The 25732-nt window shown below is 44.6% G+C and overlaps 1 protein-coding gene across 3 annotated transcripts in view; it reads left to right on the forward strand.

The window, feature by feature from the left end:
* ACTR3B (actin related protein 3B) overlaps nt 1–25732 on the forward strand; it is a 584122-nt gene that overhangs the window by 148301 nt on the left and 410089 nt on the right. For 2 of the 3 annotated variants that reach the window (XM_078663241.1, XM_078663242.1), the window contains exon 3: nt 11260–11384. The exons of the other annotated variant lie outside the window; for it this stretch is intronic. In XM_078663241.1, the coding sequence (XP_078519367.1) occupies nt 11260–11384 (125 nt within the window). The remainder of the gene's footprint in view (nt 1–11259; nt 11385–25732) is intronic. 3 annotated transcript variants of the gene reach the window in all.

Below are 25732 nucleotides of genomic sequence, written 5' to 3' on the forward strand. Positions count from 1 at the left end.
AGCTCACACATGCTGTAGGTTTTACAAAGGTTTCAAGTATTTTGTATAGTTCCTTCGAGGAATTTCCTGCCTCTATCAATTGTTGGGCCAGACTGTCCTTACGGGCCCTTCTGATGTTTTTATAATATCTTGATTGTGCTACTAGGTAAGCTTTCCTATCCTCTTCGAGGTGTGACCTCCTCCACTTTTTTTCTAGTCTTCTGCTTCCTTGCTTTTCAGTTCTCAATGTCTCAGTGTACCATTTCTCCTGTTTGTGTGTGGGAAATTGTTTGTGCAGTTTCAGCGGGGCCAGCTTGTCTATTGCCTCTATAAGAGAGTTATTAAATTTATTTAGACTATCTTCCACTTTGTCTGTTTCCATAAATTTGGGATTTTTCCAGATCTTCTGTAGCCCTTCTGTTGTAACTTTGTGCCACTGGCGTCGCCATATAGGAGGAGGGGTTATTTTAGATGGTCGTTTGTTTGTTATAGGGAGGTCGAATTCTAACAGATAGTGGTCTGTCCACTCCAACTGAGAGGTGGTTTTACAGGGGATAGTGGTGCAATTCGAAAAGAGTAGATCTAGGGAATGACCTCCCTCATGAGTTGGACCGGAATTCTGTAGTTCTAGACCTATCGTGGACATATCTGCGAGCAGAGATTTTGTTTCAGTGAGTTCTGGATTATCTGCATGTATGTTAAAGTCTCCTAGGAGGACAAAGTCTTCTTTGGCTCTAAGATAGGGGACTAGCAGTTCCATGAGGGAAAGGGAAAACTCTGCACATGGTCCAGGTGGGCGATATATAAGTGCTCCTTTCTTAACTATTTTGGTGGATAAGTTGATTCTGAAAATTATGATTTCTAATGTGGGACTGCATTTTTTCTCTAGTATGGTGACTTTCAAGTGTTCTTTATATACCATAGCCAGACCGCCTCCTGTTTTGATGGGTCGATCCATGTTTAGGAACTTGTACCCCGTGGGGATTCCTAATGTAATAGCGGGGGTTGTATGGGGTTTAAGCCACGTTTCCGTGAGGAAACATAGATCTGGATGTAATGTGTGGAGTAAATCCCATATTTGAAGTTGATGTTTGGGCATTGAGCGTACATTCAACAGTAGGCATCTTAGTCTTTCTTTTAGTTTGCTTGCCTCTATGGTCGTGGGTTCTGAGTGGATTAAATGGTTGGCTTGAAAGTGACATGTGTTGCAAGAAAAAGGGCCTTCTGGGAGTGGCCATTTATCGTTGATACACTTTGGCAGGTGGGCAGGTTTCAAAGATTGTAGGTCTAGTGCGGAATACCTGATTATTCTCTGTGGGGTATCCGCGCAGAGCATAGCCCCTGGCTCCTGGCACCGTCCTGGCGCGGACGGGCGCAGACGGGCAGCTCTTTGGCGGGTCTTCGGCGGGAATTCGGCAACGCGCGATCGCTGCGCGCTCCAGAGGGGGCGAGGGCTAAATAGCCCCTGAGATTTTTTGGACCGCATCTGGACCCAGGGGGGCAGAAAAGCCCACTAGACACCAGGGATTGAATTATATTTATAAAGGAAGCGACCCCTTGGGCAAGGGTCGCTTCCTTAGGGGGATAAAATATTTTTCAGACTTTTCTGCCCCCCCCTGGGGCAGATCGGCCGTTTTTTTGGCCGATCTGCACCCAGGGGGGGGCAGAAAAGCCCACTAGTCACCAGGGATTTGTTTACAATTGAAAAGGAAGCGACCCCTTGGGGAAGGGTCGCTTCCTAGTGGCCCTTATTTTTTTTTAGACTTGTCTAGCCGTTTTTTGGGCCGCATCTGGACCCAGGGGGGGTAGAAAAGCCCACTAGACACCAGGGAATTTATTATATTTATAAAGGAAGCGACCCCTTGGGCAAGGGTCGCTTCCAGGGGGCATTTTAAACATTGTAGACTGTTCTGCCCCCCCTGGGGGCAGATCGGCTGTTTTTTTTACCGTTTCTGGACCCAGGGGGGGATAGAAAAGCCCACTAGACTCCAGTTTTTTTTTTTATAGGGAGCGACCCCTTGGCCAAGGGTTGCTTCCTTGGGCCCATTTGTTTTCTAAATTATGTTCTGCCGTGTCTTTATTTGGCCTCTCTGCCGTCCGTAGGGTTGCTTCCAGGGGGCCCACGTTTTTAATGATTTATAATCTTCCCCCCTTTGGGACAGACACCCCATTTGTGACATACCTTGTGACATAGCCTGTTGTAATGTTTCTTCTAATGTGTATTGGTTTTTTTTCGCTTTAGATTGTTGCAGTGTGCGGTTCCGTTACTGGTGGTTCTGTTGTTCTGCTGTTTCTGTAGTTGCATGTGTTTGGTAAGAGACCTCTTTTTTGTTCAATTGTAATGTAATTGTTTATTTTGCAAAGTGTGTAGTAATACGAGTATGTTTGGTTTCTGTTTGTTGTGATTGTAAAACATGTTTTGCATTTGTTTTTGATGTGTCCTTCTGTAGATGTAAGTTTTTTTTCTCTTCTTGCTAGTGGGATATCGTTGCCTTTTTGCTGTGTCTTGGCAGAGTAGGTGCTGGTGAGTGTAGTTGTGTCTTGTAAGTGAATTGTATATTTTTTCTAATTATTTTGTGAAAAAGGCTTACATTTTTTATCTTACTTTGCGCAGTGTTGGGGTTGTTGAGTTGTTTGTGCAGACTCCTTTAATTGTAAGGATAATGGCTAGCCGCCGGATTACTGCTCAGCAAGTTGTTGGAATGCTTTTTGATTCTTCCTCTGACCATGGTCCAGAGACTGACTCTGAATCTGAGCCAGAGGTGGGAGGTGAAGATTCAGGTAGGGAGTTTTCTCTACACATGGCTTCATCGGATGATGAAGACACTCTGAGTGCTGATGAAGCTACTTTTGATGTGGATGATGTGCCTGTGGTTGCGGAGGGCATTTCTGTGCCTGTGGTTGCGGAGGACATTGCTGTGCCAATAGTGCGGCAAGAGACATCTGGGCTTCAGCCTGGGGCTGCTAGATTTCCAGTTGGTGTAGTGAGACAAGAGGCAGCTGTGCGGCAGCCTGCGGCTGGAAGACTTGACATTGAAAGTTCTGACCTCTGGGTTGCACCAGGCATGGTGCAGCCGGCATTGCCTGAATTTACTGGTGTTCCAGGGTGTAGGGTGAACACTGAAAACTTTTTGCCTATTGATTTTTTCAAGTTGTTTATGGATGATGTGTTTTTGGCAGAGATTGTAGAGCAGACTAATTTGTATGCTGAAAATTTTTTGAGGGTGAACAGTGCCAGCCTTAAGCCCCACGCTAGAGCTACCCAGTGGACTCCCACAAATTTGGAGGAGATGAAAAAGTTTTTGGGTTTATCTTTTTTGATGGGCTTGCTTAGGAAACCAGCAATGGCTTCATATTGGTCTACTAGTCCCTTGATGGCAACAGCTATATTTCCGGCAGTCGTGATAGGTATTTGCTTCTGCTTCGGATGATGCATTTTGTTGACAATAGTCTTGCTTTGCCACGAGATCACCCTGAATGTGACCGTCTTTTCAAGATTCGGCCTATCATTGATCATTTTGTTGATCGATTTCCTGAGATCTTTTATCCTGGGAAAGAAATTGCAGTGGATGAGTCTTTGCTGTTGTTCAAGGGCCGCTTGGTATTTCGGCAATACATTCCTAGTAAGAGGGCACGCTATGGAATCAAACTGTATATGCTGTGTGACAGTGAGACTGGATATGTCTCTAATTTCAGGGTGTACACTGGTAAGGAATCCAGGATTAACCCCCCTGGTTGTCCGTTGACTTTTGGAGTGACTGAGAAAATTGTGTGGGAACTTGGTCGTGGATTTTTTAACAAAGGCCATCATTTGTATGTCGATAACTTCTACACTGGTGTGCGGTTGTTCAGGGAATCGGCCAAAGTGGACACTGTTGCTTGTGGCACAATCCGCTCAAACCGTAAAGGTTTCCCAAAATAACTTGTTTGTCGAAAGCTTGCTCGGGGACAGTGCAGTGCATTGCGTTGTGAGGAACTTCTAGCTGTGAAGTTTTCAGACAGGAGAGATGTCTACATGTTGACTACAATACATGATGAAAGCACTGAACCGGTGCCTGTTTGGGGTCAGGTTGCAGAAGTGCGCAAACCTGTGTGCATAATGCACTACAATAAGTACATGGGTGGTGTTGACAGAGTAGATCAGAGGTTGGAACCGTATGCTGCTCTTCGTAAGGCTTACATTTGGTACAAGAAGTTGGCTATCCATCTTTTCCACTTGGCAATCTTTAATGCTTTTGTTGTGTTCCAGAAATCTTGTCCCCAGTCAAAGATGACTTTTGTGAAGTTTCAGGAGTCTGTAGTAGGCAGCCTTGTTTTAGTGGAACAGGCAAGTGTTCCTAGAGTTGGAGTGGTGGAGGATGTTGCCAGATTGAAAGATCGCCACTTTCCTGTTGGCGAAGAGGTTTGCGGAAGGAGGTTCGTATGTACTGCCCCGACTGCCCTTCAAAAATGCAAAACATGTTTTACAATCACAACAAACAGAAACCAAACATACTCGTATTACTACACACTTTGCAAAATAAACAATTACATTACAATTGAACAAAAAAGAGGTCTCTTACCAAACACATGCAACTACAGAAACAGCAGAACAACAGAACCACCAGTAACGGAACCGCACACTGCAACAATCTAAAGAGAAAAAAAACCAATACACATTAGAAGAAACATTACAACAGGCTATGTCACAAGGTATGTCACAAATGGGGTGTCTGTCCCAAAGGGGGGAAGATTATAAATCATTAAAAACGTGGGCCCCCTGGAAGCAACCCTAAGGACGGCAGAGAGGCCAAATAAAGACACGGCAGAACATACTTTAGAAAACAAATGGGCCCAAGGAAGCAACCCTTGGCCAAGGGGTCGCTCCCTATAAAAAAAAACCTGGAGTCTAGTGGGCTTTTCTATCCCCCCCTGGGTCCAGAAACGGTAAAAAAAACAGCCGATCTGCCCCCAGGGGGGGCAGAACAGTCTACAATGTTTGAAATGCCGCCTGGAAGTGACCCTTGCCCAAGGGGTCGCTTCCTTTATAAATATAATAAATTCCCTGGTGTCTAGTGGGCTTTTCTACCCCCCCTGGGTCCAGATGCGGCCCAAAAAATGGCTAGACAAGTCTAAAAAAAATAAGGGCCACTAGGAAGCGACCCTTCCCTAAGGGGTCGCTTCCTTTTCAATTGTAAACAAATCCCTGGTGACTAGTGGGCTTTTCTGCCCCCCCCTGGGTGCAGATCGGCCAAAAAAACGGCCGATCTGCCCCAGTGGGGGGCAGAAAAGTCTGAAAAATATTGTATCCCCCCTAAGGAAGCGACCCTTGCCCAAGGGGTCGCTTCCTTTATAAATATAATTCAATCCCTGGTGTCTAGTGGGCTTTTCTGCCCCCCCTTGGTCCAGATGCGGCCCAAAAAATGGCCGATCTGCCCCCAGGGGGGGCAGAAAAGTCTAAAAAAAAATTAGGGCCACTAGGAAGCGACCCTTCCCCAAGAGGTCGCTTCCTTTTTCAAATATAACAAAATCCCTGGTGACTAGTGGGCTTTTCTGCCCTCCCTGGGTGCAGATCGGCCAAAAAAACGGCCGATCTGCCCCAGGGGGACAGAAAAGTCTGATAATTATTATGGTGTAAAAAAGGAAGCGACCCTTGCCCAAGGGGTCGCTTCCTGCACAAACAATTATGGCCAAAAACAATCCCTGGTGACTAGTGGGGCATTCCTGGTGCACGATCGCGACGCTGTGCGCGATCGTGCACCAGGAATACCGTGCATTGGGACATCAGGGGAGAGGAAACACAGTTTCCTCCCCCCCCGATGCCTCAAGGCACCGAAAAACGGCCCCCCCCGCCCCACCGGAGCCACACAACACCCACCTCTCTGCTGGACGCGCTGGAAACAAATGGCTTCCAGCGCGTCCAGCGCTTCCTGATGACGTCGGCGCGCGCTGACGTCACCAGGAAGCGTGTGGGCGCCAGGGGGTGGCAGCGGAAAGTCTTCCGCTGCCACCCCTCCTAAAACGACCAGGATCGATGCCCCAGGGGGGGAGCGCCAGCGCTCCCCCCCAGGGCTGTACTGATAACGGAGCGGTTCCGTCATCAGCACAGCCCAACCGATGCTGATGACGGAACCGCTCCGTCATCAGCATCGAAGGGGTTAAAGACTTAAACAAACCGTCTATTCCGAAGCCCATACCTGATAGTAATAGTACTACAGATGTGGAGATGAACGTATCCCATATTTTACACCAAAACAGAACACATCCTGATTGGAAAAAATGGTTGATCTGGCCCACAGACACAAATAACTGTCAAGATAGATTCCTGAACAAAATAGAGGGGTTTAAACAGACCAGGCCAGACCCTAGATATTCCCAGAGACAACATCCAGGGATAGTTACAACATACAGTGTAGGGAAACTATGCCTCGAATGGCTACAGAAATCCACACTGGCTGAAATTAAGCAACACTTGACTTTACTTAAAGACGGTGCTGACTTGCGTGATTTCATACTGGGACCACACAAACAGCGTCAAAAACGTTTCATAGCGGCCGGTATATACGCTGCATACAACGAGGCTTGGAAAGAAACACAAATTGAAACAGCAAAAAAAATACGAGAAATTGATCGTATTAATTTGGAAAAATCACTTCCTGTTGTGGACAATGGGTTAACGACTCTGTCCTCCAGAATATATTCACTGGACAGTATTGTATCATCTGCTATTGATATAATAGAGCAGGACTTACTAATGTTACAACATGGTCAGTTCCAATTACGTTCTATTGTACAGCTTGGCTGGACGTTGCAAAATCTGCGTTCAGGCTACGTGCCATGGCGTTTAATCAACACAACGTCATTAGTCTCTATCTTTAACCTTACTGATAAACAAATCAGTTTGGCACAAAAAGGAGCAGACTATACGATTCTGAGCATTGAAAAACTTGAGAGATTACCATTGACAATGTCAGAAAGACCTGTCATTGAATGGATAATACATGGAATTATTACATTTCCGATAACAACTTTCCAGTTTAAATATTGCCAAGAGTATATACCAGCGTGCCAGTATGAAAGGTTGGGTAAAGGATACATCAAGTCAACATGGAAATTACCTTGTACACACAAATGTTATAGTGAAAAGAAAAAGGAGGTATTTCTTAGTGGTAACAATTGTAAAAAATCACTAAGTGGTACACTTCTGTGTCAAGGTATTAACTTGCATGGAGCCTACAAAGGGTCTTCGAATAACCTTTCATGTCACCTGCACGGCACTCCTACAACTCAGATAGAGCCATTTTTCAGACAACTTTCCAACTGCAGTTTTGTTCTAATATGTGACCACAGCTGTTGTGGCACGGTGCCAGGAAAAGCCTATCTCGTGAGCGTTAGTTCCATGGTCACTTGCTGTATGCAAGTATTGTATCCAAACAGCAATCCAGACATGGAGGCGGCAATATGGCCTTATTTGAATATCTCTTCTATTCGAATTGATACTTTAAGCAGAATGAAATCCATTCTTTTACAAACAACTGTGCCTTTGACCTCGTCCAAAGAAACGTATGATCTGCAAGTTGCAAGGACAGCGGCAGAGATACATTCCCTATTATCAACAAATTGCCCCGTGCATTTCGTAGAAATGTTAAGTCAAATCTTAAACAAGTCTGATACCAGTGGCATCGCACATGTATTTAAGACGATTTTTTCGGGACTGTTAGCACCCTTTGAAACAGTTCTGGGCGTTATCCCGAATTTTGTGCATTAATTTTTTGGCCGTCTGCCTCTTCTTTTGGGACTCGTAGCAGAAATTTTATTTTTGATTCTTCTGCTCCAATATGGCAAGCCAAGCCACAGACAAGACTCTAGCAACGATGGGAGAAACGATCCTAGCTTTACGCCACCGGGAACGCATCACTAAATTGCTTAGATTTGCCCGGTGAGAGATCTAAGTACAACTTGGTTTCTTTCATTCAGACCAATCTGGCAAGATTGCATCTTACCTGTGCTTCGATGTATGCTATGCGGAGAAGAATGCGTGTTGGACGTCTGTCTTACACTACCATCAGCAGTACCAATGGATACAGATACCTTGGTTGGTCTGGTAACGACTCATGCATCGTGTTGTCCCCAGCGGCTACCTATTCTGATGACGGCATTCGTTGAGACTTCACCACTACGAGTATGTGGCAGTGGAGTACGAGATGAAAGCAGCACCACACAGGTACAACCTTCTGTGAGCATTGCTGATCCTGACATCGATGATAGCAATCATTCTCACACATGCACTGTTATACAGCATTTTCAAACTTGGTCGAACTTTCACCTGATGTCGTAGACCAATTTTTTGCAAGTCTGTCTGATATGATGTTCTCTCCTGAACAGAAAGAATAACTTTTTAAAAACAACGAGTACACAGCGTTCCCTGAACTCTGAATTCGGCCTTCAGTTTTTGATAAACACAGCTACTGAAAACAATTGGAACTATTTTTCCCCCTGAAAGCAAAATTATTTATTTTCACTTCCAAAATATTTACCCTTTTTCTGGCACAAAATACTCTGCTTAAAGTATAATTATTCTTAGAGAACAGAGCTTCTATTTTAGGAACTCTAGAGACAATATTTTACCTCAGCCTCTAGCACATGTACAGCATTTGTATAAATATGTGATGGAATGATCTCAACCTTCTTTTCTGTATTCAGAGCCATTTCATGTGTAATTTTCGCAATTCATTCAGCTGATATATATATGCATTTAACTGAATGATGACACTGCTTAATAAGCGTACAGTACCAATACTCATTTTCGTGTATTTACCATATACCATTTCAAATGCGATTTATGTATTTTGGGGTGGGTTGGAAAACACACATGCATCGATATGTTTAATATTGCTTAGTTTTTAGTAATGATGGACATTAATTTGTGGAGTGGGTGTTGTGTTTCTATCTAGGACCCTAATTTGATATTCCCGATTTATGCCCTTATATGGCTATAATAAATAATATCCTTATAAAGGCATAAGAATCATATCCATATTTAGTAATAGCCCATGCAGTCCAAATATGGCAAGGCTACTCCCCTAGACTCCTAGAAAGTACAACGCGTTCTTTAAACAAACCAAACCTCCAGCAACCTGGGAATTCCCCATGCTTTTGTTTTGATTTGTCCTAGAACCCCTGCGAGCACTGAAAGAATGGCCAGTTCTTAGTGACATCTTTTATTGACGTCTTATGTCCAACCTTACGTCAAACCCGGCACCTTTCAGGTATAAATATACCAACAGATGCCTTAAGCAAACACACGGTGGTTTGGAGCAGAGCGGCTATCTACTTGCCCGAGAGCCCAGCTGATGCGAGAGCCCACGGATGCCGCCCCTCCCTTTTGACGCACTGAGAAAGACGCTGTCTTTTTCTCCAGCCGAGAAAATCCAGCTCCAGTGTTTCCAGCCGCCCTTGCGGGTTGCTGGGATATCGAGTCCTGAGAGAGAGATACCAGACCTCCTGCTTTCTATTACCCTGGTACGGAGCTGACTAAACCCTTGAGAGAATTCTTGATTCAGATTCCTTGGCAAAAACCAACTTAACTTAAACTGCTACTTACTTACTCCTTCCCACGTATTAGGCTTAGGTCAGGTACACCGGGGTAGGCGTAGATTAGAAGCACCAGTTGAGTACGTTAGTCAATGTATTTATGTATGTATATATTTTATCCATTTTAAAGTATCATATGGCTAAGAAACCATATCAATGCTTTTACAGTATTATTTCATAATACTCCTTTTACTGTACGCACTTTAATTTATGTAAAGTATTGCAATTGTGGCAATTCATTTCTCTTGCATGAGAAAGAAGACTGCTCAATAAATAACACCTTTTATTGAAAACGCCTATCTCTCTATTTCTCTGCACTCTGGTGAAACTAAGTATGCACGATTGACTGAGTAAAATAGCTGTCTATTGTTTTCACACGACTCTAGAGATACACTCTTATTCTGAGGGAGCAAAGTTGTCATGTTATATGGTTGTCAGAAGCTAATCCCTTCTTGTCTATCCAGGGAAGTTAAACTCCTCCTTGTTTATTCGAGAAAGTTTCTAGTGACCTCTGAGCTAGCTGGCAAAACTAATTAAGTCTAATATAGGGGGTCATTATGATGGCGGATTTCCCGCATACTCCGGGCCGGCGGAAGCCACCGCCGGCCCGTAGTATGCGGGAAATCCGCCGAGGAGGCCTGAAAGACCCACCGCCAAATCAGGATGGCTGGTGGGTCTCACAATCTGTCCGCCGCTTTTCCGCCGCGGTCGGAAGGCGACCACGGCGGAAAAGCACTAACATGGCAGGCGGTGTCTATCAGACACCGCCAGCCATATTAGGATGTAGGGAAAGTAATGCTTTTCCGCGGCGGCTTTTCCGCCGTGGAAAAGCATACGGACAATCACTTTGGGGGCCCGTTGCGGGCCCCCTGGGTGAAGGTTGCGTGGGGGGTGCACATGGGGGGTACCTATGGTACCCCCCTGCCTTTGCGTGCACGAAGTGGCAGGCACCGCGCGGTGCCTGCCGCTTTGTGCATGCAAATGCACAGCTTTCGTTTTTTACATTGCGGCGGGTGCTGCTTCAAGCAGCACCCGCCGCAATGTAAAACATACAGGATGTGACCGCCAGGGTGGCGGTCACATCCTAATTGCCATGGAGGGACCGCCGCTGCCCATGCGGACGGTCCCTCCTACTCAGGGGTGGCGGACGGATGCAAGTCCGTCCGCCATCCTAATCGGCCCCATAGTCAGTAGAGACATAGTCGACCTCAGTCCTACGTCTACACTGCTGTTTATATTATTCCAATGCGCAGAGCCTATTGGGACTATAGGAACTACACTACACTTTCTGTAGCTTATTGCTGTGTTTGGTTATTAAACTGGTACTAATGAGTTGCAACTAATGCCCAGGCAGTCTTAACAAGTTTAAAAATGATAAAATAATTAACTAATACTATCCCAAAATGTGACACATAATTCAACATAATTCGACTTTTCTTGCCGCATAATTTACTCAACCTTGCCGCATAATTTGGCCCTCCCTGCAACATAATTCCAGTGGCCCTGATCCTTCTTTTCCTGCTGTTCCAGGTAGAGATGTTGAGTAACTACATGACGGAAACCATCATATAAATTATTTGAGGTGACTGCTAAACTTATCATTTTTTACTTAGCCTTTCTGTCATGATAAGCAGAAAATAAACACATTGAAAATGAAAAGAAAATGTTAGTCTTGCTTTATAATTTTGTGCACATTTGTTTTTATAGGCATTGCAATAAAAGAATCAGCGAAGGTGGGCGATCAAGCACATATGAGGCTCACACAAGGTGTGGATGATTTAGACTTCTTCATTGGGGATGAGGCTGTTGATAAGCCTACTTATGCAACAAAGGTAAGACCACTCATGCAAGATAGGTAAGATCACTTATGCAACAGAGGTAAGTACAACTTTCCTTAGTGGCAAGCTTTAGTATTACGAAACCAGATTTCTGTTCCTTGCCACAAATGCTTTTTGATGACTGATTAGAGTAGATCTATATTGTTATGCGTGTATTTGTTATTTCCCTTAACATAAGAACGTGGGTAATAGCAAAACAGACGTTTATTTAGCGTTTGTCAAAATAAAATTTAATATTATAGGGCTAATGGTGACAAAAGAAGAGTATGAGTTAAAAAATAAAACTGCCTCTCTCTTAAAGCAGTTCCAATTTACACTTGGCTGCCTGCTATTACCATCAGCTTGAACCAGTGGAATTAAGAGCATTACTGAGGCCGGCCTCTTTTAAATCCCTCTGGTCCCAATTTAATACGCTTTTTTTGCCCTCCCATGTGCAATTTAGTTCACAAATTATGGCATTTACACTTCTAAATTCCAGATTCATGACATTGAGGTAAGTAGGACGCTAAGATCATAAATACACTCTGACAGGGGAAAACTCAGTAGTATGTCATATTTATCGTGGACTTGGGTTATGGCAGGAGAGTAGGAATGAGTGGTGTTGGTCATGCTAAATGCATAGGATGTCCACAAATCCAGTGATGTGAGAGTAATCACAACTATTTCGCAAGGTCATTCACAACCTGAAAACATCTGTAAAGTTACTCTAAAAAAGGTCGAAGTCTGTGTGTTTCCAAACTAGGGCTAGGAAGGAAACACTCATTCATGGCGAAAGTTGTTTTTTTGACAGAGTGAAACCGAATAAAGCTTATTGAATCGAATCGAATCGACAGAGTGAAACATATTTTCCTTGTTGGGAGAATCTTATCCCCAGAATTACCAGGCTGTCCACCGAGTTGACTCATCTGATTTAGGGCAGGTAACACATATATTTTTGCACATCTAAGTTCACTTTAGGTAAGGCCAATAGGGCAATTCCAGGAGTTGCAAGGGGCAGGAAAAGGGCTACAGTTACTACCAAAATAACACCCATGTTAGTAGTCTTGGTTGTTCATTTGGTCGACAGTCAGAAATAGGCGAGAATTGAATAAACACGAATGTGCAATGAAATAGGTTGTGCATGCAATGGCGTGGAGTGAATTTTTGTGGATTGGGTTCCTAAGTTTAAAAATGATGAAACATAATTACAAAGAAAGGCAGCCTTTTAATGTGCGCAAATTAACAAAATTAAAACACGTTGCTTCCACCACAAAATGTCAGAAACACACAAACGCCTATTCAATTTCAGCCCAAGCAAGGAGGAGCAGCAAAGAAAACACACACGTTTAACATGAGCAGAAAAAATAGTTCTAAGACCAATCACTTCAGCATACTAGTGGAAGCTTACCAGTAGTTAGGCACTGCTCTCTGGACGTTAACAAACCAACAACAAGCATTGGCAAAGCTAATAGTTTTCGCCTATGGAAGAGCTATTGGCTTTGCCAATGTTTTTTAGCCATTTCATACATTGCGTGGCTGTGCAGCATGGCTAAAAGTTAAATTTAAAAAAAAGCAATATATGACGTGGCCAGCACTGGATGGAATGGGCAAGCATGGATGGGAGTAGGGGCTGGGGGTGACAACGTTTTTGGAGGCATTAAGGGCCTGATTACGAGTTTGGCGCAATAGTGCTGGCTCAACGCCTCTGGGGATCAGAGTTTAAGCAAGGTGGGGAGGAAAAAGATAATCGAGAGAAAGAAATTGGGAAGGTAGAAAGAAAGGAAGAAGGAGCACGTATGAGAAATGGAGAGAGACGAAGGAAGAGACAGTAAAATAGAAAGAGTAAAAGGGATGGGGAAGAGTGGGTCGGTTAATGTACACGTTTTTTGTCAGTCATGAGCCGATGTTTGTCGTTTGCTCTTCTTTCGTTACGAACGTGGTAGGAACGGTCTGCAGTGATTTTATTGTAGACGTTTGAGCGTGTTTTACTTCAGAATGAACATTGTCAAGTGACCTCAGAGTGCTGATTTTGAAGCATGTGCAATCCGTAGATAAGAGTGGAATACGGAGCGAGGAGAAACGGAACGGGTGAGAGACGGAAAGGGAAACAAAAACAGAAACAATTGGGGATAAAGTGTGAGAAATAGCGAGAAAATGAGAGAAAGGGCATCATTTTTAAACCAGGATGAGAAGTGCCGGGCAAGCGTGTCCAAGGCTTCTGCAGGAGGGGGTCCACATGGCTGGGGGGGCTGTGCTTGTTATGAGCGGGTCCAAGAGCACTAGTTCGGTGCCCCAGTTTGCGTTGTGGGCCAGGGACCAATGTGTACGAAGGAGGGGTCAGCTCAGTCACCGGTTAGTCAGGCGTGCGTCTGTCAAAGGGAGGGTCTCCCGCCCGGATGATGCGAAGCGTCCCTTCCTCCCTGTCTGTCACCGCCCCTCCAGATCCCTGTGCAAACACCCTTTGCTTCCTGTCCCCGCCCGCTCACGCCACCAGTGACTAGGGACTCCTGACGCCACGGAGCCTTCATCCTCCAACCAGCGACGAAGAAACACTGACTAAGCTTCAGCAGCTGGCCTTCAAAGCAAGGACAACTAGACTAACAAAAACATTGCTGTTGCGTGGGGCGGGGCTGGCAGTTGTGGGCGGGCAGAATACATGAGGTAGCAAACGGTGCAATACAGGAGGAACAAGCTGCCTGCCACCGCATCCTAGATTAAGAACGGCGAGGAGGGGGGGTGCAGACAGCGGTGACGCCAGGCCCCCCCCCGAAAATGACAGGCGTTTCTCCGAGCCATTTGTGAATGACCTCGGAGAAACATGGTGGTGTGGAGCGCTCCTCTCTTGCCTTATGATCTCGGAAGGCAAGAGAGGAGCGCTCCACACCACCATGTTTCTCCGAGGTCATTCACAAATGGCTCGGAGAAACGCCCATAATCTTTTGTATTGAGCGGCGTGTTTAGGTCAGACTGGGACCTCGGCAAGAGGGAGGGTGTAACGCCCACCACTAGAAAAGGGGCGGGGCTCAAAAAAAGAGAGAAAAACACCCCCGAATCTGCTCAAGCCAGGGCTAGAACCGAGTGACGCCCCTCTCCTCCAATGGCTGGCCAGCATTTACGAGGCCAGCCAATGGAGAAGAGGGGCGGGTTCAAGCCCCCATACTACAGAACATAAAATCTTCGGCTCCGCCCACTGCTTACACAGTGCGACAGTAGCCTTGACCTAAAAACGATCCAGCACGGCATGGACGTGGACGTCTATGTTGTGCTGGATCTTTGTGGGAATAAAGACAGGGGGACACATGTTGTGCCCCCCTGAATGATCCCCACGGTGGGGTGCAATGGGGCCCAGTAGGTCCACATTTGTTACTGTACCGCCAGCCTTTTCATGGCGGGCTCCCACCATGAAATGCTGGCGGTCAACGAACTTGTAATATTCTGAGCGGGACTGCGCCAGTCCCCGCTCAGCATATTGTGTCGTGGCACAGCTGTGCCACCACCAGGTGACGACTGTTCCCTGGAGCAGCCGGCGGTCCACCGCCGATACGACTTTAACAGTTGTAATACGGCAGATGGTGAACCACCTGTGGACTTGTAATCAGGTCATTAGTTTTTATGGCAGGTGAACAGAAGTAAAACAAGCAACAGAATGGGATGGGGTAAGGAGCAATGTACACCAGGAAGGGCGAGATGGCCAGCAACCACACGCACTCTTATGTAGTGCTGCAACTTAATGAACAAGTAGCTTCAAAACTGTGAGAAGTGGAATGTTACTCGGTAAGGAAGCAGTTTTTAAGTAACGCTCTGGTGGAGGGACACACAGATGAAGAGAAGATGAAGCTGGTATGCACTGACTAAAGAGAAGCAAGGAAATTAGAGTAAGGATTAAGCTTACCAATGCTAAGCAATGGGCGGCATCCATGCCCCTTAGTGGTCCTTCTAGGTAGCAGTTTTGATCAGAGAAGTGTAACAATACAGCGGTGTGAGCTTGGGGCAAAGCACAGGTTGCTGAGCAGAGCCAGGGCATTGTTTGTATTATTTTTACTGACTTGAAAATGCAATAAATGCACTTTTTTGTGAACCCCATAATCAACTTCCTTTATAATCCTGGCAATATTTATTTCCTTTATTTATTCAAGATGCCCAACAGTTAGGGCTGGGGGCCATCGGGAAAGGGAGCAGTGTATAGCTGTTAAAGCCTGAATGGGCTGTAGCTTTTACGGGGACTAATATATACAATATAAGCCCTGACGGGGTGGGAGAAGCAACAAATAGAACACCAGGCATAAAAGCGTAAAATGATTTGGATGGAAGCATTCCTGATGCAGCGAAAGAGAATGTGAAAAACAGCATAAACACCAAATGGCAGATAAAGTATTTTGGAGAGCATGGGGTTTGCAATCTTTTACCAAGATAAGCCCTGAAGGGGTGGGAAAGCAACCTGCAATACGTTATTTTGCAAACAAATAAAACGGCAGGCATACAAGCGTAATAACATGTTTGTGGAAGCCCTGCATGTATGCTTTAATGACTAAAATTATTTGTATGAAAACAGCCTAAGAGCATGTGAAAATAGCATAAACAGCAAACGGCAGACAATGGGGTTTCCTGCAGGTACCGGGAGGCCTCTGGGAGGTGTTAAATTGTGGGCAATTTTTATGCGTGTCTGGTTAGGGGGCAGCCATGCTGTACTGATTACACCTGCTTTCTTAAGCTGGACTCCGATTGTGAGGAGTTACTCACTGTTTTAATTGGGCACAAAAAAGAAGGTAAATAGAAACAGAAGAATGCTGAATTCGAATTTACAAGCTCCCTTTATGTGTGAGGCTGAACAGGCACTTTTTTTGATTGGCATTGACACAAAATCTAAACAAGCGACACAAGGGGGGAGGGAGAGATGTTGGTGGACATTGAAGCTGGGTAGAGGGTAGGGTGGAGTGGCAGGGTGTGGGAAAGCAAGCAGAACCACCTGGGAGGTGGGGGAGGAAGGGAACCAACAGAAGTGATGAAGCAGCAATGGCATGGCTGAATTATAGACTGCAGAGACATGCAGAAAGTTAATAAACAACATAAACATGCATTGTGAAAGAAAGCCAAACAATAAGCACAGCCATGTTGTATTCTGGCAGCTAATAACTTCCAGATGTAGACGCAAGTATTTTAACAAAGACTCAGCATTTTCGCCAGTCTAGAGTCATTACCCGCGCCCCGGGGAAGTTCACGGATCCTTCCTCTTCCTCCTCCCCTCCCCAGTTAAAAGGCACTGCTGAAACGGTATTACCAGAAAGTCACTCTATGTCTAGCGATACAAAGCTGTGAGCAAGCAATAAGTGAAATCTGATGTCTTAAAAATACCAACTTTACCTGAGTGCACAGTCTTCAAAAAAGAAGTGAAGGCTATTCTCATGGCTAAATTTACTTGAACTATTTATATGTACCTGTTATATATCTGCTTGATTGTTTTAGGAATATTCTGTATTAGTCTTACCTACATTCTCTCTACTATTTATGTTTTTGTTTTTCTGTTTACTTACACCAACCCTGTAAAGCCCTCTGATACCCGTTAGGGTCTTGTTCGCACTATACAAAACCTTCAAATTAATAAATAAATAAATACAGAGTGAGCCAAGAACCTGCTCATGTGCATAGTCTACAAAATCACGGGACAGGCGGCGAGGTAGGGGGAAGTTTGCGGTAAAAGGTTTTTATTTAAGATTACCAGCAGTCTGCCGTAAGCTGATGCGAGCTGTAAGGGATCTACCTCCAGAAAGCAAAGGCTTAGGCAACTCTGCCTGTCAAGACGTATGATTCCTCCTTAGGAACATAGAGCACAGACTGCCACAACAAGGCTCCGACTAGTTAAAGCAAAACCAAATAAGCAGGGATTGGCAGGAAAGCAACTATAAAAAAAAATAAAAGTTCTCCCAAAAAGGAGATAAAGAAGCCAAGCGTAAGTAGACTGTACTTTACATGTGTGCCTCAGCCTCGAAAGGAAGTGTGGTATTGGCACCGGGAACGAGACAGGAGGCAACAAAGAAGAGCGATGCTGGAGTGCACCATTGATAAGTAGGAGGTGGAAATACAGTTGCTTTATCGATTACAACAGGTCTTGCAGACAGCGCAGACGTGCTGTAATGTAGTGTAGTGCCTATATCCCTGATACGCTCTGCGCATTGGAATAATATACACTATAGATTTTACATAGGACTGAGGACCATATGTCTCTATCAAGTACATTAAACTTAATTACTTGTTTATGCCAGCTAACTCAGAGGTCACTAGAAACTTTCTTGAATGAACAAGAAGGGATTAGTTTCTGACAACCGCATAAACATGACAACTTTGTTTCCCTTAGAGTCGGAAAAATATCTTCAGAGTTGTGGAAACAATAGATTACAGTTTCACTCAGTCAATCGTGCATGCTTCGTTTCTACAGGATTGCACAGAAATAGAGAGACGGGCGTTGCAATAAAAGGGTTTATTGAACAGTCTTATTTCTCATTCAAGAGATATGAACTGCTACAATCGTAAGACAGAAAGTGAAGTATAATGCGAACAGCATAAAGAGTAATATAAAATAATACTGTAATAGCATAGTCTGTTGCTATGACATATATAAAAATACAAACATAAATAACACAGGCTAAAAATACTCAACTGGTGCTTCTAAAATAATCATACCCCAGTGTACCTAACCTAAGTCTAGCATGAGGGAAGAAGTAGGTGCTGCTTTAGCTATAGTCTAGTTACATTTTAGTTTTGCCAAGAATTGCCAAAAGTTTCTCTAGGTTTCAATCAGCTCCATACCTTAGAATGAGAGAGGTTGGTATCTCTTTCCCGGGACTCGATCTCTAACACCCCTCAAGGGGAATCAGAAACACTGGAGCTGGATTCTCGGCAAGGAGGATGACAGCGTCTGGTCAGTGCTTCAGTTGGGGAGATTACTTCCTTCGGGACTTGCTGTGGCGAGCCGCGTTGTGCAAAAAGGTAGCCGAACCACACAGTGCCTTACCATAGTAAGGTAAGGTATATTTATACCTTGAAGGTGTTTAGGAATGCCAGTATTGGCATAGAAGTCGGGCATATGAACGCCATGAATGAACCCCTAAGGAATAGATGTTCATGCATAATAAATGAGTTCTTGGAGAAATCAATATTCAAGCAAGGGGAAGTCCTAAAGGCTTAAGAGTCTGGTTTTCCAGGAACTCGTTGTGACGCGGATGAATGGATGTAAGAAGCCATGCCTGTATTTGGGTAGCATGGACTATGCCTAAATAAGGACTGGATTTCTCTGCCTATGTAAGGGCAATGTGAAATATACCTATATAAGGGCATGAATCGAGAAATTCATACAGAATCTAAATCGATACAAACCAGTAGGCTTGACCTAAAAATGACTGCACTGCTAATGATTTGTGATGCAACAATTACTTGATCTTCCTAGAAGGGACCAAACATTTTAACTTCTATAAATGCATTGTATCTATGTACGGGTCCTATTCAATGTGGTTTGTCTGATTCAGAAAGTTTCAGAAAGTTTTTCATTTTTTGCCAGATCAACACAAGACAAACATGACTCAATACTTTTCCTTGGGGATGCTGATGGTGAAAAGATGGCTCCAGAGATGTTGTGAACTGCTGGGAGGACATGTATTGATCAGCATTTTTATTATTTAAAACTTGGTTAGATGTGGTGGGAAATCAAGATTTTTAGAATGGAACATCCAGGAAATTTTTGCACACATGGCAGGGGATGTGTGTATTGGTGGCTTGGTAATGCATTGCTTTGTATATCATCTATCTAATGTATCCTGCATTAGCAGGTTTATTTTGTGTAACTTCTTCTCAAATGTTGCTTGCATACTTGTATGCTTTTACTTGCTTGCTTTTTTCATACCTAAAACATTTCAAAATAAGCATTGGCAATGCCAATAGGTGTGGCTTATGAATAAAAGTGCCTTTTGTGTCGTTGGTGGGTTTAGGCGCTCATGAAGTCATCATACATGCACTTTATCACTCATCCTTGCTCTTGTGCATCCGTTCATCCATTTGCTGACTCATTCTTTCATTCACCTTCTAACACTAACACAATAAAGCACATCCAAACTCAACAACATAATAAGTAAAATTAAAAGAAGTAGAAAAAAGTAAACATGCTGCAGTCCAAACATGGCAGGCATATGATTGCTATAATGAAGCTAACCGTAGCAGTAGATGTCCTTCTTGCAGAGGTATTGTAAACAGTCTTGTTGTTTTAAAGTTACTGCATGGCCTCCAACCAGTGGCGGCTGATGACTTTTGAAAGTGGTGAGTCATAAAAGTAGGGGGTGAGTGCTTTGCCTCGAGCGTGTCCTATCGTCATAAGGTGAGTTCATGGGGGTTCTACCCACAGGAACATTTTGGAAATAGAGTGGGGTAATAGTGCTTTTTGAAGCTAATTTGAGGAAGCATAAAAGTTTATAAAACAATGGTGAAAGTGCAGACTTGAAATATTTAAACAAACTAAACACATAAAAAATGCTACGTATCTTATTGAATTAAAATTGTTCAGTGTGACAAGCAAGGGTTTCAGTTATCTTACCTGCACAAGGGTTGTCTCTGCACTGCATTTATATTGTTTACACTACAGCAGAGCAGACTACAGCCTGAGTGTGAGGCCAAACGGCCTGCCATCTGTTACCAGGCCCCGTGTTTGTGTCATGACAAATGGTTTGTATTGATTGCTTGCATCATTTGGAAGGTGCAGAAGTGCCTGAATTCGGCAGTTTTATTCAGGCTGACTCCATTTGTCAGGACATAAACCCAGGCATGTAAACTACTAACTTTGGTGAAGGAAAGCCTGGGCACCCCACACTTAGCCTTTGATGCCACATCACAGGCAATCTACCATGAGCAGGCACATTCATTGCCACAATATCAATGACAACATTGCAAAGCGCCACAATATCTACAAAAGTGTCATCAACATATAACTGGCAGAGGAGGAAACAACCACCCTGGTAATTCTGCACTTCACATCGGAGGGAATATACATGGTTTCTTAAAGTACAACCGAAACAGGAGAGGCCTGCTTTCAGAGCAAGTTGGGGTGCCATGACCCGTCCATGCCCCCATTTTGAGTAGTCTCCTGCAGCGTGGTATGCTTTGCACTGTTGCACAATTAGTGTCAGGGCAGAATTAACAGATGTTAAAACTTCAGGAGCCCAGTGCTGCACATTTAATTGACATCGGTTCAGAAGCATAAATGACGCATCTCCTCCCCCCCGAACAAATACTGTACTTGTGCACACCTGTTCCACACGGCTCTCTAAAGTAAGTGCATTAATCTTTACTGCTATTGCAGCAGACGCGGCACACCTGGACCCCTGAGGGTCCCAAACACTGGGAGGCTGTCTCCTGTGCCTCTTGTGGCACTAAATAGGCCGCCCTTTCAGTGGGTCACCTCCGTGGACCCCAGGCAGCCTGCACTCATCCCCTTTTCCCGAAGACAGAGGCCGAACATACAGTGTCCACCAACTTGAGGCAGTACACTTCTGAGTCAATTATGTTATCAGTCAGACATTAACCCTCAGGCTCAATGAATAACTTCATCCAGGCATTGCGTATGGGGCTGGTCCCCAGCAACAGCAGTTATGAGAAGTAGCCTCTCTCTGCCTGGCACACTGTGGCCACCTGAAGACATTAGCAGTTCTCGGGAATGGATGGCATGCTCCCTGCACGCCTCTCTATCGATTTCAGTAGGCTGAACGCATGGCTGACAGGGGGTGATGATGAGCTTGTAACTGATCTGAACCCAAATCATCTCATTATTCCTTTGCACCGTAGTGAGCGTCTCGCCATCTCAGGGCTGGTCAGGATAGAACTTTGCTGGAATGGGAACCACCATGACACGACTCATCACTACCACTCCCTCTTGCTCGATGCCGTTTGGCGTTGCACACATCACGGAGGGAGGGAAGAGAGCACCAAACAGAATGGCCAATCACTACATAGCTATTAATAAAGCCATGCAATGATTGGCTAGGTGTTCCATGGCAGTGCCTCATGTGCAGGACCACTGGTGACCAGAGCCCTAACTGCGTATCCTGGCCAACACTGGTGCTGCTCCCTTGCTGAGAGCAGCACCAGGATTGGATCGGGCAGGTAACACCAATGCTCATTCTGAGTCTAGGGGGCTACAGCTTGCATCACATCCCACACTCGATATGCAGAGGTGGTAAAGACCTCTAGAGCACATGTCAGGTTGGCCACAGAAAGGCATCAGCCAACCTGAAATGCGTACTTTGAAGTGCGAATGTTCAACGACTAGGAGGTGAAGCCCTGCCCACTACTCATCATGATGTCATGCAGGAACTAAACCACAGACCGGAGGCTGGAAAAAAAGTAAACTAAACTGTACATTTTATCTAAATATAAATTGGGGGCTGGCAGCCAAATATAGGGGGCCCCTATGTCCTCAAAGGGAAACCGCCGCTGCCACCATCTTGAAATGGGAAAACAATGATACTCTATGGACAACATCATTTCATAATGGCATCCTGGTTTAGAAAAAGTGGCCACATGTGATGCGCTGCGCTGTGGATGAAATGAGAGTCAGGGATGCTTTAGCACTGTCTGAAGTGCTATAGTATCCTCTTAAAAACATTGAAATAAAAAGAGGAGAAGTGAAGAATGTAAGGGGGACTATAAAAGGGGAAAACTGAAAACTAAAGGACTGACCAATCACCCCTGACACTGTTGTGTTTCTATCTAGGACCCTAATTCGATATTCCCGATTTTTGCCCTTATATGGCTATAATAAATAATATCCTTATAAAGGCATAAGAATCATATCCATATTTAGTAATAGCCCATGCAGTCCAAATACGGCATGGCTACTCCTCTAGACTCCTAGAAAGTACAACGCGTTCTTTAAACAAACCAAGCCTCCAGCAGCCTGGGAAATCCCCCTGCTCTTGTTTTGATTTGCACAAGAACTCCTAGAGTCAGAAAGAACTGTTAGTTAGTGGAGTCAGAAAGAACTGTTAGTTAGTGGAGTAGTGTGGCTCACTGGTTAGAGGCGGCAGGCCCGAGAGCAGAAGTCAGCCCGGGACCAGGGTTCAATTCCCGACGCGGCAGGGTCGTGGACCTTGGTCAGCGGACTCGATAATTCTCGCTTCGGTGCTTACTCTAATCAGGGGTTCCACTCGGCAACTCTGGGCATTAGCTTGCCTAATCTCCACAGCGGCCCCACCAATTCCGGGGATGCCTGGCTCCACCTTGGGGACTCCCAGCAAGGGACCATCCCACAAGGAAAGCCAGGACGGGTTCCCCAGAGTTATACAGCGCCAGGAAACCTATGGACGGGTAGCAGTGCGCATTACAAGCTCAAAAAACAAACAACAACATAGTTCTTGGTGACGTCTTATGTCCAACCTTACGTCAAACCCGGCACCTTTCAGGTATAAATATACCAACGTTGCCTTAAGCAAACACACGGTGGTTTGGAGCAGAGCGGCTATCTACTTGCCCAGAAGCCCAGCTGATGCGAGGAGCCGAAGGAAGCCGCCCCTCCCTTTTGATGCACTGAGAGAGACGCTGTCTTTTCTCTTGGCGAGAAATCCAGCTCCGGTGTTTCCAGTCACCCTTGCGGGTTGCTGGGAGATCGAGTCCTGAGAGAGAGATACAAGACCTCCTACATTCTATTACCAAGGTACGGAGCTGACTAAACCCTTAAGAGAATTCTTGATTCAGATCCTTGGCAAAACCAACTTAACTTAAACTGCAACTTAATTACTCCTTCCCACGTATTAGGCTTAGGTCAGGTACACCGGGGTAGGCGTAGATTAGAAGCGTCAGTTGAGGACGTTAGTCAATGTTTTTATGTATGTATATATTTTATCCATCTTAAAGTATCATATGGCTAAGAAACCATATCAATGCTTTTACAGTATTATTTTATAATACTCCTTTTACTGTACGCACTTTACTTTATGATAAGTATTGCAATTGTGGCAATTCATTTCTCTTGCATGAGAAAGAAGACTGCTCAATAAATAACACCTTTTATTGAAAACGCCCGTCTTTCTATTTCTCTGCACTCTGGTGAAACGAAGTATGCACGATTGACTGAGTGAAATAATTGTCTATTGTTTTCACAGGACTCTAGAGATACACTCTTTATTCTGAGGGAGCAAAGTTGTCATGTTATATGGTTGTCAGAAGCTAATCCCTTTTTGTCTATCCATGGAAGTTAAACTCCTCCTTGTTTACTCGAGAAAGTTTCTAGTGACCTCTGAGCTAGCTGGCAAAACTAATTAAGTCTAATATAGTCAGTAGAGACCTAGTCGACCTCAGTCATACGCCTACACTGCTGTCTATATTATTCCAATGCGCAGAGCCTGTTGGGAATATAGGAACTACACTACATGGCGCCCAACGTTTGGTAAGGCGATAATCTAACGCAAGACATTAGAGTAACTCAGTCATGCTTTTTCACACAGACCCCTTTTTCCCCGTAAAAACTCCAAAAGACGTCTGGAGTGGGTAAAAGGTTAAAATCCGCCGGGACTTAGTAGGAAGAGATTCCTATGTATTACTTTTTGGTTTAGTCAACGTTGAAGGATACAGTGTTCCAAAATATTGTGCACCTAATCTTTGTTTCCCTTGAAACTTGATCTGCAACAAAAACTTTCAGTCAGCAAATGGCGGAAAGTGACGACGAAAGAAAAAGCAGGGGAGGCTCTAGGCTCATGGCGGCCCTGGGCGGAGAGCGTAGGTAGAAGGCGCCCTGGAAGAGGGGGTCCGGGTGGGGCGGAGCGTGGAGGCCAGTGAAGGGGGGTGGTCAGGGTGTTTGGAAGTGGAACAGAGCAGGAGGCCGTCAAATCCCTGCCAGGGGCCGCCACGCAAATAGGTATCCATTCTCAGAGGATTATTATATTAAGGATATATATTAGCGTGGTGGCCCCTGGGGTTTGGTGGCCCTGTGCAGGTGCACTGCTTGCACATTCCTAAGGCCGCCCCTGGAGAAAGAGCTACAATAGCAGCTCAACTCCTAGCGGATGACACAAGTCTCCGAGATGAAGACCCGAATGCTATAATCATTCCGGTAAATGTAAGAAGAACTATAACTAAAAAACGTATAGAAAATGGAGTATCATTACGAGGTGGTACAGTCATATTCGTGGTAGAGGCCCATGAATGTCGGCAGACAGAGGTATTCTGTTCATGGATACATTTTCCAGCAGCACACGCTGTGACGCACAAATTCCACTATTACAAAATAGGGGACCCTCCAGATGAATACGCTCCTTTCAAGGACGTTGAAATCCCACTAACTTACCAAGAGCACCTGCTCTGGTTTAATGGCGCCCTAAAACATCAAAATCACATCAGCAGGCTCGGTCCACTAGGTAGACCAGGAGCCACGTGGCCGGTTCTAGCCAGCTACACACCACATCCAGACATTGAAACAATGTCAGACCAGGAACTTTTAGCTCAGCTAAAATTGCTAATTAAAATACATAGACAATTAGTCCAATATGTAATGCGGACTTCAACAGTCCAACCAGCAATAAAAATTCCACAGACAACCCCTCACCAGGGGAACACAAATAAAATCACACCACAAAATATACAATCAGCCATTGGCAAAATACCCGCAAAACGGGAACAAATTCCATTCTGGTTAGCACAAAAAAATCACTCAAATAGAGGCAGTATTTCCTGATACTACGCCTACTGAGAAACACAGAATTCTGACTATCTGTCTTCCAATGGGGATCGCACCACATGTGGACGACTGTGACACTTGGGGCACAGTCTTTGCTTCGATATACACAAAAACACATGGTTAAAAATGAATACGGTCCAGAACCTGCTTTAACTCTGGGTATGAAATTACTGAAAGACGTCAAGCAGGTCTATGCTATATTGTTAGCCAACATAAAAGGAGAAGCAGCATCTGTGGCGATCCGCCAGAAATTGAAAGAAACAGATATAGCAGAACAACCTTTTGAACTTGCCAGAATCATAGAAAAATCCTATGAATAACTAGGTAGAGATAGTTTGGGTGGGAAACCAGTAGAACCCCAACTACTTGAAAATCCTGAAAAAACATTTATTAAAAATAATCTAAATACTCCAAAAAAGAGTTGGGATGGAAATAAACAATCCACTCCCAAAGAAAAATGATTCCAGTCTAGAGGAAGGTCTCCTCAACGGAGAGATAGATCAAGATATTGATACACGTCCCTCTCGATCTTTTCAGAATTCCTCACAGAAATCGGAAAGAAGAGGACGGTCAGAACACAAGGAAGAGCACGTCAAGTCCAAAGACAAGGAACCTGCTCATCAAAGTAAAAAATTACAATTTCCAAGAAAGAAGC

This window comes from Lissotriton helveticus, chromosome 10 (genome assembly GCF_964261635.1).
Source record: "Lissotriton helveticus chromosome 10, aLisHel1.1, whole genome shotgun sequence".
Classification (NCBI taxonomy): domain Eukaryota; kingdom Metazoa; phylum Chordata; class Amphibia; order Caudata; family Salamandridae; genus Lissotriton; species Lissotriton helveticus.